The 13,409-nt window shown below is 39.7% G+C and overlaps 1 protein-coding gene across 2 annotated transcripts; it reads right to left on the bottom strand.

The window, feature by feature from the left end:
* Nucleotides 1-4,782: 4,782 nt before the first annotated feature.
* On the bottom strand, nucleotides 4,783-7,575 carry LOC148910003 (uncharacterized). Of its 2 annotated transcripts, none has more exons than XM_089032931.1 (3): nucleotides 6,725-7,575; nucleotides 6,328-6,559; nucleotides 4,783-6,230 (listed from the first exon to the last, which is right to left on the bottom strand). In XM_089032931.1, the coding sequence occupies exons 1-3, from the start codon at nucleotides 7,265-7,267 to the stop codon at nucleotides 4,906-4,908; spliced, it is 2,100 nt and encodes a 699-aa protein (XP_088889057.1). In that variant the 5' UTR covers nucleotides 7,268-7,575; the 3' UTR covers nucleotides 4,783-4,905. The 2 variants fall into 2 exon arrangements, with proteins under 2 accessions (XP_088889057.1, XP_088889056.1); XM_089032930.1 differs by having other exon boundaries at nucleotides 6,671-7,575.
* Between the last annotated feature and the right edge of the window lie 5,834 nt (nucleotides 7,576-13,409).

A 13,409-nucleotide genomic window follows, 5' to 3' on the forward strand; every position in this document is an offset into this window, starting at 1 on the left:
ACCCTTGTCAGTGTTGTTCACTGCATGTCATTTCTAATACCTTTTATAGGTTTGTTCAATAGTGGAAAGGGTACCTGCTGTAGTTCAATATAAAAGTATGTGTAAAGGGTTGACATTTTAGTAAAAAGAACAGACACTAAGAATCATTGGTAACATGCACAGTATGTGAAGCAATATTACAACACTGCTTGTACTATACTTTTAGCATATATATCCATTGTTGCTTTCAATTTTGAAACAAATTATATCAGTATGACTTTTTGTTCCAGTTTAGCAAACCTATGAACAAATATAAACTTCATAGGTAAAATAGTATGTGAAAGCAGAGCAGAATTTTAACACTGCTTATACCTAGATGATTGGACTACAGGTAATGTTCTTTCACTTGTTAAAAATTGTTTGACATGTTAAATAAAACAAAGTGATGTCAGTATATAACATTGTCTTTCATTAATTAATTTGATATTGTTTTGAGAAAATCACAAACTTTGACAAACATGTCTATTCCTGAATTACCATCATCCATCAAAGGGTCTGGAACAAGGTTTTGCAATAAGGTCATTTCTTGAACTGTGAGTTGCATTTCATTGTCAGGAACTACAACACTGTCATCAAGGTTCATCCCAGATAACCCTGAATCAAAATCAATTCCATACAACTCAGGTGTACATTCCTGTAAACATTCAGGGTTATTCATCATACCTGTCTGCCACAAGGCCATTGGCGAGTGGAAGTTTTCAGTGCGTAATCCATGGTAGTTCCACTGACCCACAAATTGGTGCAGTGAGCGCTGTATTCTAGGAAGATAGATGTAATGCAGGGCAAAAAGATCTTGCTCACTGTTGGAATCCAGCAGGTTCAGCTCTTCGAGGAAGCAGAACAGGTCTTTGTAATACCTTATGACCACTCTGTTCATTTCTCTCCAAAGTCTTTCTATCCGAACATTATGCACACTCCTACCTGCAATGAAACTTCCTCTGTTTTCACCCCTGTTATGAACCATGTATCGTGCAACATCCACATTCTCCCCTCCATGATCCCCTCTAACTCGAAGAGGCAGTCCAAAATCTCTTACACCCTGAATAAAGAAATCAAGTACTGTGGATGCCAAATTATTGGTAGCACATTTTAGATAAATAACTGTCCTACTGTATCCATCTATACAACCATGGATAACAAATCTCCAAGCAATGATCTTATGATTACCATCAATGTGCCACAAGTGATTAGGGGCCTCAACATTGTAACGGCGCCTTTGGATTACAGTGCTTCTTCTCAGTGCTCTACTAATAGGATCAGCCTGTCGCAATATAGCTCTTATTCTGCATCTTTGAACAAAAACACCTTTAGATCGTAGAGCGCCACTAATATACGATTCTCCTGCATAAGGGGTCTGCCGAAGTATGTCTGTTACTGTTGACATCAACTCTTCGTTAGAAATATCTGCATAGCTTTCTTGCAATCCATAACATTGTCTTCGACGATAAAGAGTGCTCTCGCTTATACCAAGGCAAACAGATATTTCTTTCCAGTTCATTCCAGTTTCTCTAAAGTTTTCAATCATCTCCTTACTGATGTCGTACATAGGTCTTCCGCCACTACTGCTCAATGTATTGGGCACCACAGATTTTACCTTTCTTTCACAATGCTGCCTCTGTTCTTTTTCCTTGTCTTTTTCTTTTATGAGCTCCTCAAGCACCCCAAGAAGGTTTTGAAATAACATAAAAAGGTCGTTTTCTTGGTCCACATTGTTTTCGCGTAAAGTAACAAAAATGGCCAAGACGATCTGGAAATGCCCCTCTAAATTATGCTCTATGTATTCAATTGGGATGCTGCCTCGGTTACTAAGACATTCCTGGACCTTTTCAATGCAGCGAATCAAAGAATAAAAGAATTCCTCTAATTCTTCTTGGACACCAGCATTAGACGCCATGTTTGTTGTTTTGCCCTTTTCCTTTTGGCGGGAAAAATTCTCGTACCCAGATCTCCAAGGTAAGATCACGTGATTCTCGTTCCTCAGTCGTAATTCTCGTTCCTCGGTCGTGATTCTCGTTCCTCAATCGTGACTCTCAATCATCAATCGTGATTCTCAATCATCAGTCTTCTTTCTTAATCCTAGCAATCCGTTATTCTCAATCATCAGTCGATTTCTCAACAGGCAGTTGCAAACTCAATCACTTTTGAATGGTATGGCTTGCCATATTATGGCAAGCCATAAGGAAAAGGGCAAAACAACAAACATGGCGTCTAATGCTGGTGTCCAAGAAGAATTAGAGGAATTCTTTTATTCTTTTATTCTTTGATTCGCTGCATTGAAAAGGTCCAGGAATGTCTTAGTAACCGAGGCAGCATCCCAATTGAATACATAGAGCATAATTTAGAGGGGCATTTCCAGATCGTCTTGGCCATTTTTGTTACTTTACGCGAAAACAATGTGGACCAAGAAAACGACCTTTTTATGTTATTTCAAAACCTTCTTGGGGTGCTTGAGGAGCTCATAAAAGAAAAAGACAAGGAAAAAGAACAGAGGCAGCATTGTGAAAGAAAGGTAAAATCTGTGGTGCCCAATACATTGAGCAGTAGTGGCGGAAGACCTATGTACGACATCAGTAAGGAGATGATTGAAAACTTTAGAGAAACTGGAATGAACTGGAAAGAAATATCTGTTTGCCTTGGTATAAGCGAGAGCACTCTTTATCGTCGAAGACAATGTTATGGATTGCAAGAAAGCTATGCAGATATTTCTAACGAAGAGTTGATGTCAACAGTAACAGACATACTTCGGCAGACCCCTTATGCAGGAGAATCGTATATTAGTGGCGCTCTACGATCTAAAGGTGTTTTTGTTCAAAGATGCAGAATAAGAGCTATATTGCGACAGGCTGATCCTATTAGTAGAGCACTGAGAAGAAGCACTGCAATCCAAAGGCGCCGTTACAATGTTGAGGCCCCTAATCACTTGTGGCACATTGATGGTAATCATAAGATCATTGCTTGGAGATTTGTTATCCATGGTTGTATAGATGGATACAGTAGGACAGTTATTTATCTAAAATGTGCTACCAATAATTTGGCATCCACAGTACTTGATTTCTTTATTCAGGGTGTAAGAGATTTTGGACTGCCTCTTCGAGTTAGAGGGGATCATGGAGGGGAGAATGTGGATGTTGCACGATACATGGTTCATAACAGGGGTGAAAACAGAGGAAGTTTCATTGCAGGCAGGAGTGTGCATAATGTTCGGATAGAAAGACTTTGGAGAGAAATGAACAGAGTGGTCATAAGGTATTACAAAGACCTGTTTTGCTTCCTCGAAGAGCTGAACCTGCTGGATTCCAACAGTGAGCAAGATCTTTTTGCCCTGCATTACATCTATCTTCCTAGAATACAGCGCTCACTGCACCAATTTGTGGGTCAGTGGAACTACCATGGATTACGCACTGAAAACTTCCACTCGCCAATGGCCTTGTGGCAGACAGGTATGATGAATAACCCTGAATGTTTACAGGAATGTACACCTGAGTTGTATGGAATTGATTTTGATTCAGGGTTATCTGGGATGAACCTTGATGACAGTGTTGTAGTTCCTGACAATGAAATGCAACTCACAGTTCAAGAAATGACCTTATTGCAAAACCTTGTTCCAGACCCTTTGATGGATGATGGTAATTCAGGAATAGACATGTTTGTCAAAGTTTGTGATTTTCTCAAAACAATATCAAATTAATTAATGAAAGACAATGTTATATACTGACATCACTTTGTTTTATTTAACATGTCAAACAATTTTTAACAAGTGAAAGAACATTACCTGTAGTCCAATCATCTAGGTATAAGCAGTGTTAAAATTCTGCTCTGCTTTCACATACTATTTTACCTATGAAGTTTATATTTGTTCATAGGTTTGCTAAACTGGAACAAAAAGTCATACTGATATAATTTGTTTCAAAATCGAAAGCAACAATGGATATATATGCTAAAAGTATAGTACAAGCAGTGTTGTAATATTGCTTCACATACTGTGCATGTTACCAATGATTCTTAGTGTCTGTTCTTTTTACTAAAATGTCAACCCTTTACACATACTTTTATATTGAACTACAGCAGGTACCCTTTCCACTATTGAACAAACCTATAAAAGGCATTAGAAATGACATGCAGTGAACAACACTGACAAGGGTTTGCCTTATTCTAAACATATCCCTTAAAAAAAGCTATAACTATTATTACTTGTTATTAACAGGTATAAACTGTCAACATAACTTCTATAACTTTTCAACAGTCAATTAATTTTAAATGCAACATAATTAATGGAGTCGCATGGCCAACTGAAAGGAACCCAACATTTTGTGCTAAAGGATTTGGTATCAAACTGTTTATTTTTTTACTTTAGAAGGGCAGGATTTGATGGAGTCAGCAAAAAATTAAATACAGCAGGGTACACAAAAATTCGTGTCACACAGTACTTACAAAATGAAAAGCATCAAAACAAGTAAAAAGTTGACAATGAAGAGGGGGTGGTCAGCTTTTTTCTGCTGAAAATCCAAATATCGCCTTCCTGAGAAAAAAATATACAGTCTCTAAAAAGGAAATACCACCTTTGTTATTAAGAAACTATAGTGAAAAAGAACATGATGATGTTTAATAGGCCACTTTGAGGACATTAAAATGGTATTTCTTATTGATTCTTTGATAATAAAGTGGTAATTTCCTATATTACTAAAGCTTACTTTAAAATATATATATATATATATATAGAAGCAACAACATTACTCTGAGTAGTGCTCACCCTGAAATGGTCTATGAAAAGAGTTTCCTGAGGGAGATGAAAACATCAAGGTTTTTAGAAACAAAAAGCAGTAATAGTACTTTGAAAACTAATTATTGTTTAAAGCTAATGGCAGTCTACATAATGTCTATCTCCCAGTTGTTTCGGTTGAGGATGTTAGTAAATTCCTCTCTGAGTTCCACAAAATTATTGTATGTTGATGGAAGCTCTAGTAATGGAGTGCACGTATGTGCCACTGGTCTGGAACTAAAACCCTCTGTCTTAACAAATGCTACCTGTAGCTTGTGTCCCCCCATTACATCCATTGCTGTGGTGAATCTCAGGAACTGTACCAACTTAGTAGTGTCGAGACCTCTAATAAAACGAAGTAAGAACTTGAAAACATCTCTCTCTGCATCAGTGGTTGGGTTGCATGACAGGCTGTCAAGGACTTTTTTGGGTGTAGGATTAAGTGCTTCATAAAGTTCTAAAACTGCTGCTATTGATTGAAACTGCTTGTATGGCTTCAATCCTTGCTGCAGAATTGGCTGCCATGCTGCAACCATAAGGTGGGGCTTTTGGACAAGCTCCTGCCTTGCGATTTCAAGGATAACTCTGATGACATTTTCTTTTTTGACGTGGGACCTGCAATTAAACCTTTCTAGGAAATCTTGAAATTCTTCCTCTTCACCAGGGAGGTCATTATTCCTGAGGACACTTTCAACCAGATCCTCTTCTAGTTGTGATAAATAACGCTTGAAGGAACCAATAAATAAATCATCAGTAACCTCTGTGCCAAATAGGCAAAAGCAAATAAATGCTTTGGAAAAGAATGTAGGAAAATAGGACACAGAGTTATACCCTTTCACTAAAATGCGACCTATTGCCTCCCATTCTTCAATGAAGTGGTCATGCCTGATGAATGGTACCCTTTCCCGTTCACCTATTGTCATACTAATGGAAAATTCATTCCAGAATAGTGTGTAAACTTCACGAGCAATACCAACACCAATCCCTGCTTCAAGATCACCCCTTTCATTAATAATTTTAAATTCTATCTCTCTATGCAAAATGCCTGGATCTTTAAATTCCTTGATAAGATCTGCTTTTATACTGATACGATGAATTTTCAGGACCTGTGGTGCTGGTTCCTGCACTTCTGGTGGATCACTCAGGATTTCATATCCAGGGTGATTTGTATGCTCCTGGACAGCTGAAGTATTCTCAACACCCATTAGGTGAGCAAGGCGAAAATTCCTCAATTGTGCAACATCAGGCTCAGCATAGACTTCTTCTTCTGGAACTGAGGGTGGGGATGCATCTTTAGCCAATGACATTTCAAACTCCTCATTCTGTATGCAACGTATGCATTGTTCCCCCAAAGGGAATGTACAGCTACATTTCTCACAAATCACTCTGGGTGTAGCCGAGCAGTTCATGTGGGGATTGCTAATGTTGGCCTCTGTAAAACGAAAAGAGAATGACAAAATTAGGGTACAGAGGGCCATAGGAATAAAATAATAAAACGAAATGGATCTAACAATTCATAAATTGGTTACTTGGGCTTTCATTGGGCTGTTCACTGCTTCTGCTGCTAGAGGATGGTGGGTCCACTACACTGATAGAAGATGTACTTATAGAAGATGTTAGCACAGTGGGTTGAGGTGCAGATAGACCATTGGTACTTTGGGCTGCCTCAGTTATAGACTGTTGAACACTTACGCTATCAGCAAACTCAATCATTTGCTGTAACTCTTCCTCATCATCATCACCAAGATCATCTATGTCTATCTATTAAATATATTAACATGAACAACAAGTGTCCATTAGATGATCGTGTTTCAAGGTCGTGGAGGGGGGAGGGGGGGGGGGCATAGATTGAAAAAATAAAGTTTATCTTACCTTAAGGACCTTCTTTAAAGATTCACCAACAAATGGACTTTCATCACACAATACCTCATTTGGCAAAATGTAAATAGGCTTTTCTTTGAAGATCTTATGAACCATTATGCCGTTCAAAGTCTGCCCTGCTGCAACTGGTGGCTTTACTAATGAACTGTGAACAGGCATATATATTTGGATGTCTACATCTCTTGGAAGCTTGCTGTCGAATGCCTCCCTCAAATTCATTTCAACTTCACATTCTGCCCATTCTTTCATCAGTTTGAATGCTGAAATAACATAGCCGTTTTCCATTAGCCATACTCTCTTACTTTGCCTTGGTACGCTAGACACATCTGGACATGGAAGGAGAATAATATCTCTCATAAATGGTCCTGATATTGCCTTTTTAGCGGGCCCTCTGTAAAACTTTCCTCGACCTGATTGACGTGACGAGTTTCCACTAAATAACCGTCTCTGAAATCTTGGAGGTTCTCTAGGTGTACTCTGCTGTGTAGTACTAGTACTTGAACTTTGGTTTCCCCCAAGTAAGGAAGAAAGTTCTGAAGCTTTTCCTAAAATTTCCTCCACAATCTTCTTACCATTATCAGCAGCCATTTTAGTCTTGGAAGGCTATTTCCATATGGCGCATGCGCAGAGTAAACTAGCCTTTTGGCGGGAAAAATTCTCGTACCCAGATCTCCAAGGTAAGATCACGTGATTCTCGTTCCTCAGTCGTAATTCTCGTTCCTCGGTCGTGATTCTCGTTCCTCAATCGTGACTCTCAATCATCAATCGTGATTCTCAATCATCAGTCTTCTTTCTTAATCCTAGCAATCCGTCATTCTCAATCATCAGTCGATTTCTCAACAGGCAGTTGCAAACTCAATCACTTTTGAATGGTATGGCTTGCCATATAGATCGTAGAAAAAATAGCAAAAGACGAAAAAAAGAACAGTTCCAATGGAGTTTTGAAGGAAGCTCGGCCAGTTTTGTCATTTAAATAAGCCGTTCTGAATAAAAAGTAGATTGATCGCCACACATTATACAAGATTACAAACAGTAATCTATTTCATAATGCTCGCATTCATGCCCAGTTGAATTAAGTATGGGAAAAAATCTCGATTCAGCGGCCTAAGTCAAGCTGGCACGGCTTGGCTTAGGGGACGGCAACGACCCACGCGAATCGGGCCGCTTCGTCTTTTACCGCTGGTAAAACTGAGCAAGAATGCAATACCTCTGCTTAAAGTGTATATGACACGAAAACATTTCATCGTTTAAAATGTATAGTTTGTTAATAATAATAAATATGTCGTAATAAAATTTCTTTCAAAAGCTTATTTCTTGAGATATGTGAGAAAATTAAGCCCAATTTGTGACGTCATTTTGTTGACACGTACTCTAGATTCGGTAGAAATGCACTAAATATAAATTGTAATTCTTATAAAATAACAACAAAAGGCATATTCTATTCAGCTTCATTTGATAGCTTACGAAATATTCTTCAAATGGTGGGAAACTGAAAAGTGTACTACCCGAAATTAAGATTCTGCATTCAAACAAATTTCGTGTATTTGCAACTAAATCTGGAGACTTGTAAACAAAATGACGTCACAACATGTGCTAAATTTTCTTGAATTTCTAGAGAAATACGTTTTTGAAACAAATTTAACTGTGATATTCTTATTCATGCCAATAGAATACACATTTTTAACATTAAAATGTTTTCGTGTCATATGCACTTTAACAGCCGTATTTATGGCTAAGATATTACGTAATCTACATGAACATGTCCATTAACATTTATTGTTTTGGGTTTGTTACTCAAATTCCACCGTGCATATCATTACGATCATTAAGAATAGCCGAAGCAATGCTCAGATTGTATGTTGAAATGTGCAAAGGTCTAACGAGAATTCGCTCGAATAAATAATCATTAATTTACCGACTTGGATGAAGACAAAATAAATAGCATTTCTAAACGTATTTCTATAAAATATTCGCTTAATTCACAGTGTAAATAAATAGTTTCCTTCGAAACAAATGTAGGAGCCGTGACCCTTGAAGGTCAAGATAAGTAGTAATGTAAATCAACACGCATAACGCAACGCTTTATGTTGATCGTCCCCGAATGTATCATAAACGGCCGATTTTATTGCTGAATATCGCCGTGACTTTGGGCTGTCTCTATGGAGAATAAAGTCCTCCAGAGCTTGAACTCAGACTCTCTTCTTGAGTTCTAATTAAAATAGCTTTTTCGATAACCGGCTCGATCTACGAGTCTTCTGAAAAATCGAAATGTTGACGTCGTACCTAATAAGCGTTTTTGTTTACTTTTTTAAAATACATCAGAAAAAAAGGTCTAACTCATTGGAATTTTATTTCAGGCGTTAATTGTATAATTTTACTTCAATTTTCATCTTTCCTTGATTCTTTTAATATGAATAATTCGAAGATAAAACTATGTGCGAGTGTGCGCATGCACAGTGGGCCCCCACGGCGTCTACAAGTGCTAGAAATATATCCCACATGGAACATCAGCATCTCGTTTCCTCATATAAATAACGAAGTAATCTATATTGTATAAGAGCTTTGTGCTTGTTAGTGTCGTGTAACATTCGTAATCGGATGACGTAAGACGATCGACAAACGTTTAATTATCGATCTGCTAACATCTTAGTGAGCGAGTGAGCGAGTGAGTGACACATTTGCAAGTTCAGACCCCTCACAATAACTCGTTTCTACGCTTCGCGTATCCACGAGTTAAAAACGGCCCCTGATTGGTTCATGCGTCTGATTATGTCATAATTCGGATTATTCTAAAAATAGATGTGACCAATCCAGGAGGATGCTCAGAAGCGGCTCTGATTCCTTCTCAGGAACTATGACGACATAATAGGGGTTGTTCTAAAAGTAGATATGACCTATCCGAAGAGGAGGTATGACGTCACTATGAAGGATGTGACGTTATTTCATGGGGATGACGTCATTCTTAGGGTTGATCCACGATCCACCCTGATCCACCCGTCGCAGAACCCCCATTCTGTATACTACTTGTTTCCCAAACAATCGAAGAAACGAAGAACCAATCAAAACTTAGATTGGAAGGACGCCAAAAAAGTTCATAGAAATTTTGTCAGTTTACAGTTGAGAGAATGGGCGAGTTTTGACTGTTTCGTTTTTCGTCGATACGAAAGCACGCCTAAAAGAAAACTCAAGCTCTAGACATCAAAGGAAAACTCAAAAGGTATACTATATCATTTTTGTCAACCAGGTTCGATGAAACTTCCGCTTTGATCAGTATGCAGATGACCATAAAATATCCTTGAAAGCGCTTCTGAAACCGATGAAATACTTCTTTAGACATTTTGCCCGGCTTTTGTTTGAAATCATTAGAAAAAGTACATACTTTACAGTTAAAACAGTACAGTCTTAAAGGCCGTGTGATCTTTTAAGATCAAACTGCTTTTTGCGAACTCGTGGATACTTAAATGCCCTTTCTGTTCATTACACAGAGATCAAAATATTAATTCGTTCGATTTAAAAATCCATTAAAGTGCACCTAACCCCTGATAGGATACTTTCAGTATTGATTAAAGTCTTAAAGGCTGTGTGATCTTTCAAGATCAAACTGCTTTACGAACTCGTGGATATTATTCTGTGAATACGGAGATCAAATATTGATTCGCTCGATTTAAATGTCCATAGATCAATTTTACTGGTAAGATGGATAATCGACCTTATATTTTCCAGGCTTGTATCTTAGCAGCAGTAAGGGGGACTCGCGGTCACCCCCCGGAATTGCACGGGTATTGCCCGCGCCAGGTAGCATGCGTCCGCCGTGGGTATTACCCGAGTGGCGCGATAATTCCCTTACTGCTGCTGTGTTTGCGAGTCTCTAAGATATATATAGTGTTACAAACGAAGGTTAAAATATTTCCTATATATAGATGGACGCCATCGCGAGCATTGAGAACAAAACCGTGCGTAAGTTGCGAACCCAGGTATTGGATCGTTTGGATAGTGATTTCGCCTTCACAACGTTTATGGAAGGAGATACGGATTAAACTATGGATGAAGAAAGGGCAGGAAGGATAATAGATTTGATGCCTGAAGGTGATTACCGTTTGGAACTAACTTTTATAAAGTATTACGACGGCGAATGGATAATAGAAAAGGGTCGCAACCCTATCCGGGCGTCTGGTAAGCAAAGTTTGTTTGTCTTGAATAAGAACACCAGGCCTGGGGCGTTGGTAGGAATAGACATGTTGTTCTACGAAGTTGCCTATCCAGTCACTGTAGTTATTTATGCTGCTTATCAGATCAAAAAGCCAGATGTTAAAAAGCTTAAGCCAATGCGACATCCTGGTAACTGTGTCGGCAAGTTAGTAAGAGAATTCTTTGAGGATTCTTCCCGTGGTGGTAAGCTTACGTTGAAAAGAAGAGAAGCCATCAGGAAATGGGAAGATGCTACTAAGAGGGCCGGAGCTACAATAGACAACATCAAGAAATTAGAAATTGCCTTAGAAAGGCGCATACACGTAAAGGATATCACGGATGGGTACATTTATCCTGGGACGCATAAATATGGTGGTAGGGGTGCTCCTATTGTCATTTATCATCACAATGCGCATGCTTGGAGAGAACTAAGATTTCCTAAAAAGAAAGAAACGAAGGTCTACGAGAGTTCTCCATTTGTGGAGTTAATCCATGAGAATTCTATTTGGTTAATGGATCCGGAAGGAAGTCAGTTTATGACCCAAGATGGTACTTTGTACAGACCTCAAATAGAACATCAACGCATTCAAAGTGCCTGCGAGACTTTAGGCGAAGACTTTTCAGAAGAAGTTCTAAGCAGTCGCAGTTTGGACTTCTTAGCCGCAAAAAGAAGGAATGGGTGGAAACCAACCCCAAAGGAATTCAAAGAAATATCCAAAGCGTGCGTAGAACATGGACATGGCGGCTTATGGAACATGGAATACGACGAGGAAGAATACGTATCCTTAGATATGAAACATTGTTACCCTGCGTCATTCAAAGGCCTGGGAGATTGTAAGGAATATTACGACCGCTACGGACACCCAGACTCTCAGTTCTTTCGTGTTTCGTTAGACGACCACTACGACGCGCCGGCTACAGGATTTGTTGGACTGACCTCTTGGAAGTTAGCAAAGGGCTTACACCCCATAACTTACGCTTGGTATGGTAAGCATCTACAGGAGAAAGAATGGATACCCGTACCATTGTTAAAGTTCCTCGAAGAGCGCCAATTGCTAAAATACACCGCACATGAAGCCATACTTTGCCACAGTAGCTTCACGAAGTGGTTACCGGAGCACAACCCAACCGCAAGAATCGTCATAGGAAAGTTCACGCAAGGTGCTAAGGAGGGTGAGAAACATATGCAGAGACGATTGATAACGGACGAAGGCGAGCTAAGCTTCCTTATCAAGCGCGCCCATGAACAAGGAACAATGGTGTCTGTGGAGAAATGGGACTATTTAGTAGAAGATCAGCTGCACAAATGGAATGCTTTGTGTTACTACCAGGACCATGGACCACAGTATTGCCATCTGCGTGCCAGTATGCTCGCATATGCGCACATCAATCTCTTTGCAATGCTCCTACGGTTTGACAAAGAGGACGTACCGCGCGTAGCTACGGATTCCTTGTACGTGAAACCGCACGTCTTAGAGAAGATGAAAGAATTCTACACAGAAGACGAGTTAGCGGAAAGTGGACAATGGCGCGTCAAAGATGAAGAAATAAAAGCCTGGACGGAACGCGTAGAATATCACGGAGAACACACCCGTGGTTCCGTAACCCCCACTGCGGACCCCCTACCTTCAGTTGCGGACCCAATCTCTTACCAACGCTTCTCTTACCTCTACGGTACGGGCGGCAGCGGTAAGACGACGCGTGTGTTAGAACTCTTTCCTAAGATAAAGTTGCTAACTCCAACACACCGCTTGGAAAGAGAACTCTGCGAAATGGGCCACGACGCACAAACCTACCACAGTTTCTTTCGTTGGAATGGTCAAAAATGGGTGCCGGAAGCAATCCACGACATACCTCCGGTGATACTTTGGGATGAGATTTGCACCGTTCCTTTAGAAATCCTCAAAGAATTCGTAGAATTCCTAAGAGGGAAATGTCAAGTAATATTCGCCGGAGATCCCTGCCAGCCTCCTCCAATAGCCGGAGAGATGCCCCACGAATGGCTGAAAGATTTCGTAGACCATGCGGAGGAAATTAACACAGATTACCGCAGCAAGGATCAAGTAAGAAACCTGAAAGCGGAATTAAGGGGGCTCAGTGACGCCGAGCAATGCAAGACACTGCGCAAACGCATACGAGCGAAGAAATACGAGGACTTCCTATACGCCTGGCATCCTAAAGATCTGGTGCTCAGCAGCAAACGCGCGGCACAATCTCGCATACAGAAAGACTTACTCAAAATACACCAAGAGCGCTTCCCTACACATCCCGTGCCCGTTTGTTATAAACCCCACGACACCCGCATGCAGCGCCGCGACGTTTACGTACCCGGTACCGACATCCAACTGCAGGACGCAGTAACGCACGATAAAGCCTGGGTGTCCATAGAAAAGGTGGAAAAAATAACATACATACATACATACATAAACTTTATTTAACCTCGAATTTCAGAGTAGCTTACAAAGCTAATATCTTCGAGAAAGAAAAAAAAAAAAGAAAAGAAAAGAAAAGGGCTATTGAATAATGATTATAAAACTATTAT

Source organism: Actinia tenebrosa, unplaced genomic scaffold (genome assembly GCF_029948245.1).
Source record: "Actinia tenebrosa isolate PJP-AT-01 unplaced genomic scaffold, QUT_ActTen_1.0 PGA_scaffold1__47_contigs__length_23844297, whole genome shotgun sequence".
Classification (NCBI taxonomy): domain Eukaryota; kingdom Metazoa; phylum Cnidaria; class Anthozoa; order Actiniaria; family Actiniidae; genus Actinia; species Actinia tenebrosa.

Coding starts and splice junctions, on each gene's coding strand:
- LOC148910003 (XM_089032930.1), bottom strand. CDS start 7,267: ATGGCTGCTGATAATGGTAAGAAGATTGTGGAGGAAATTTTAGGAAAA. Junction 6,560..6,670: donor CTTTAAAGAAGGTCCTTAAG/GTAAGATAAACT, acceptor TATATTTAATAG/ATAGACATAGATGATCTTGG. Junction 6,231..6,327: donor ACAGCCCAATGAAAGCCCAA/GTAACCAATTTA, acceptor TTCGTTTTACAG/AGGCCAACATTAGCAATCCC.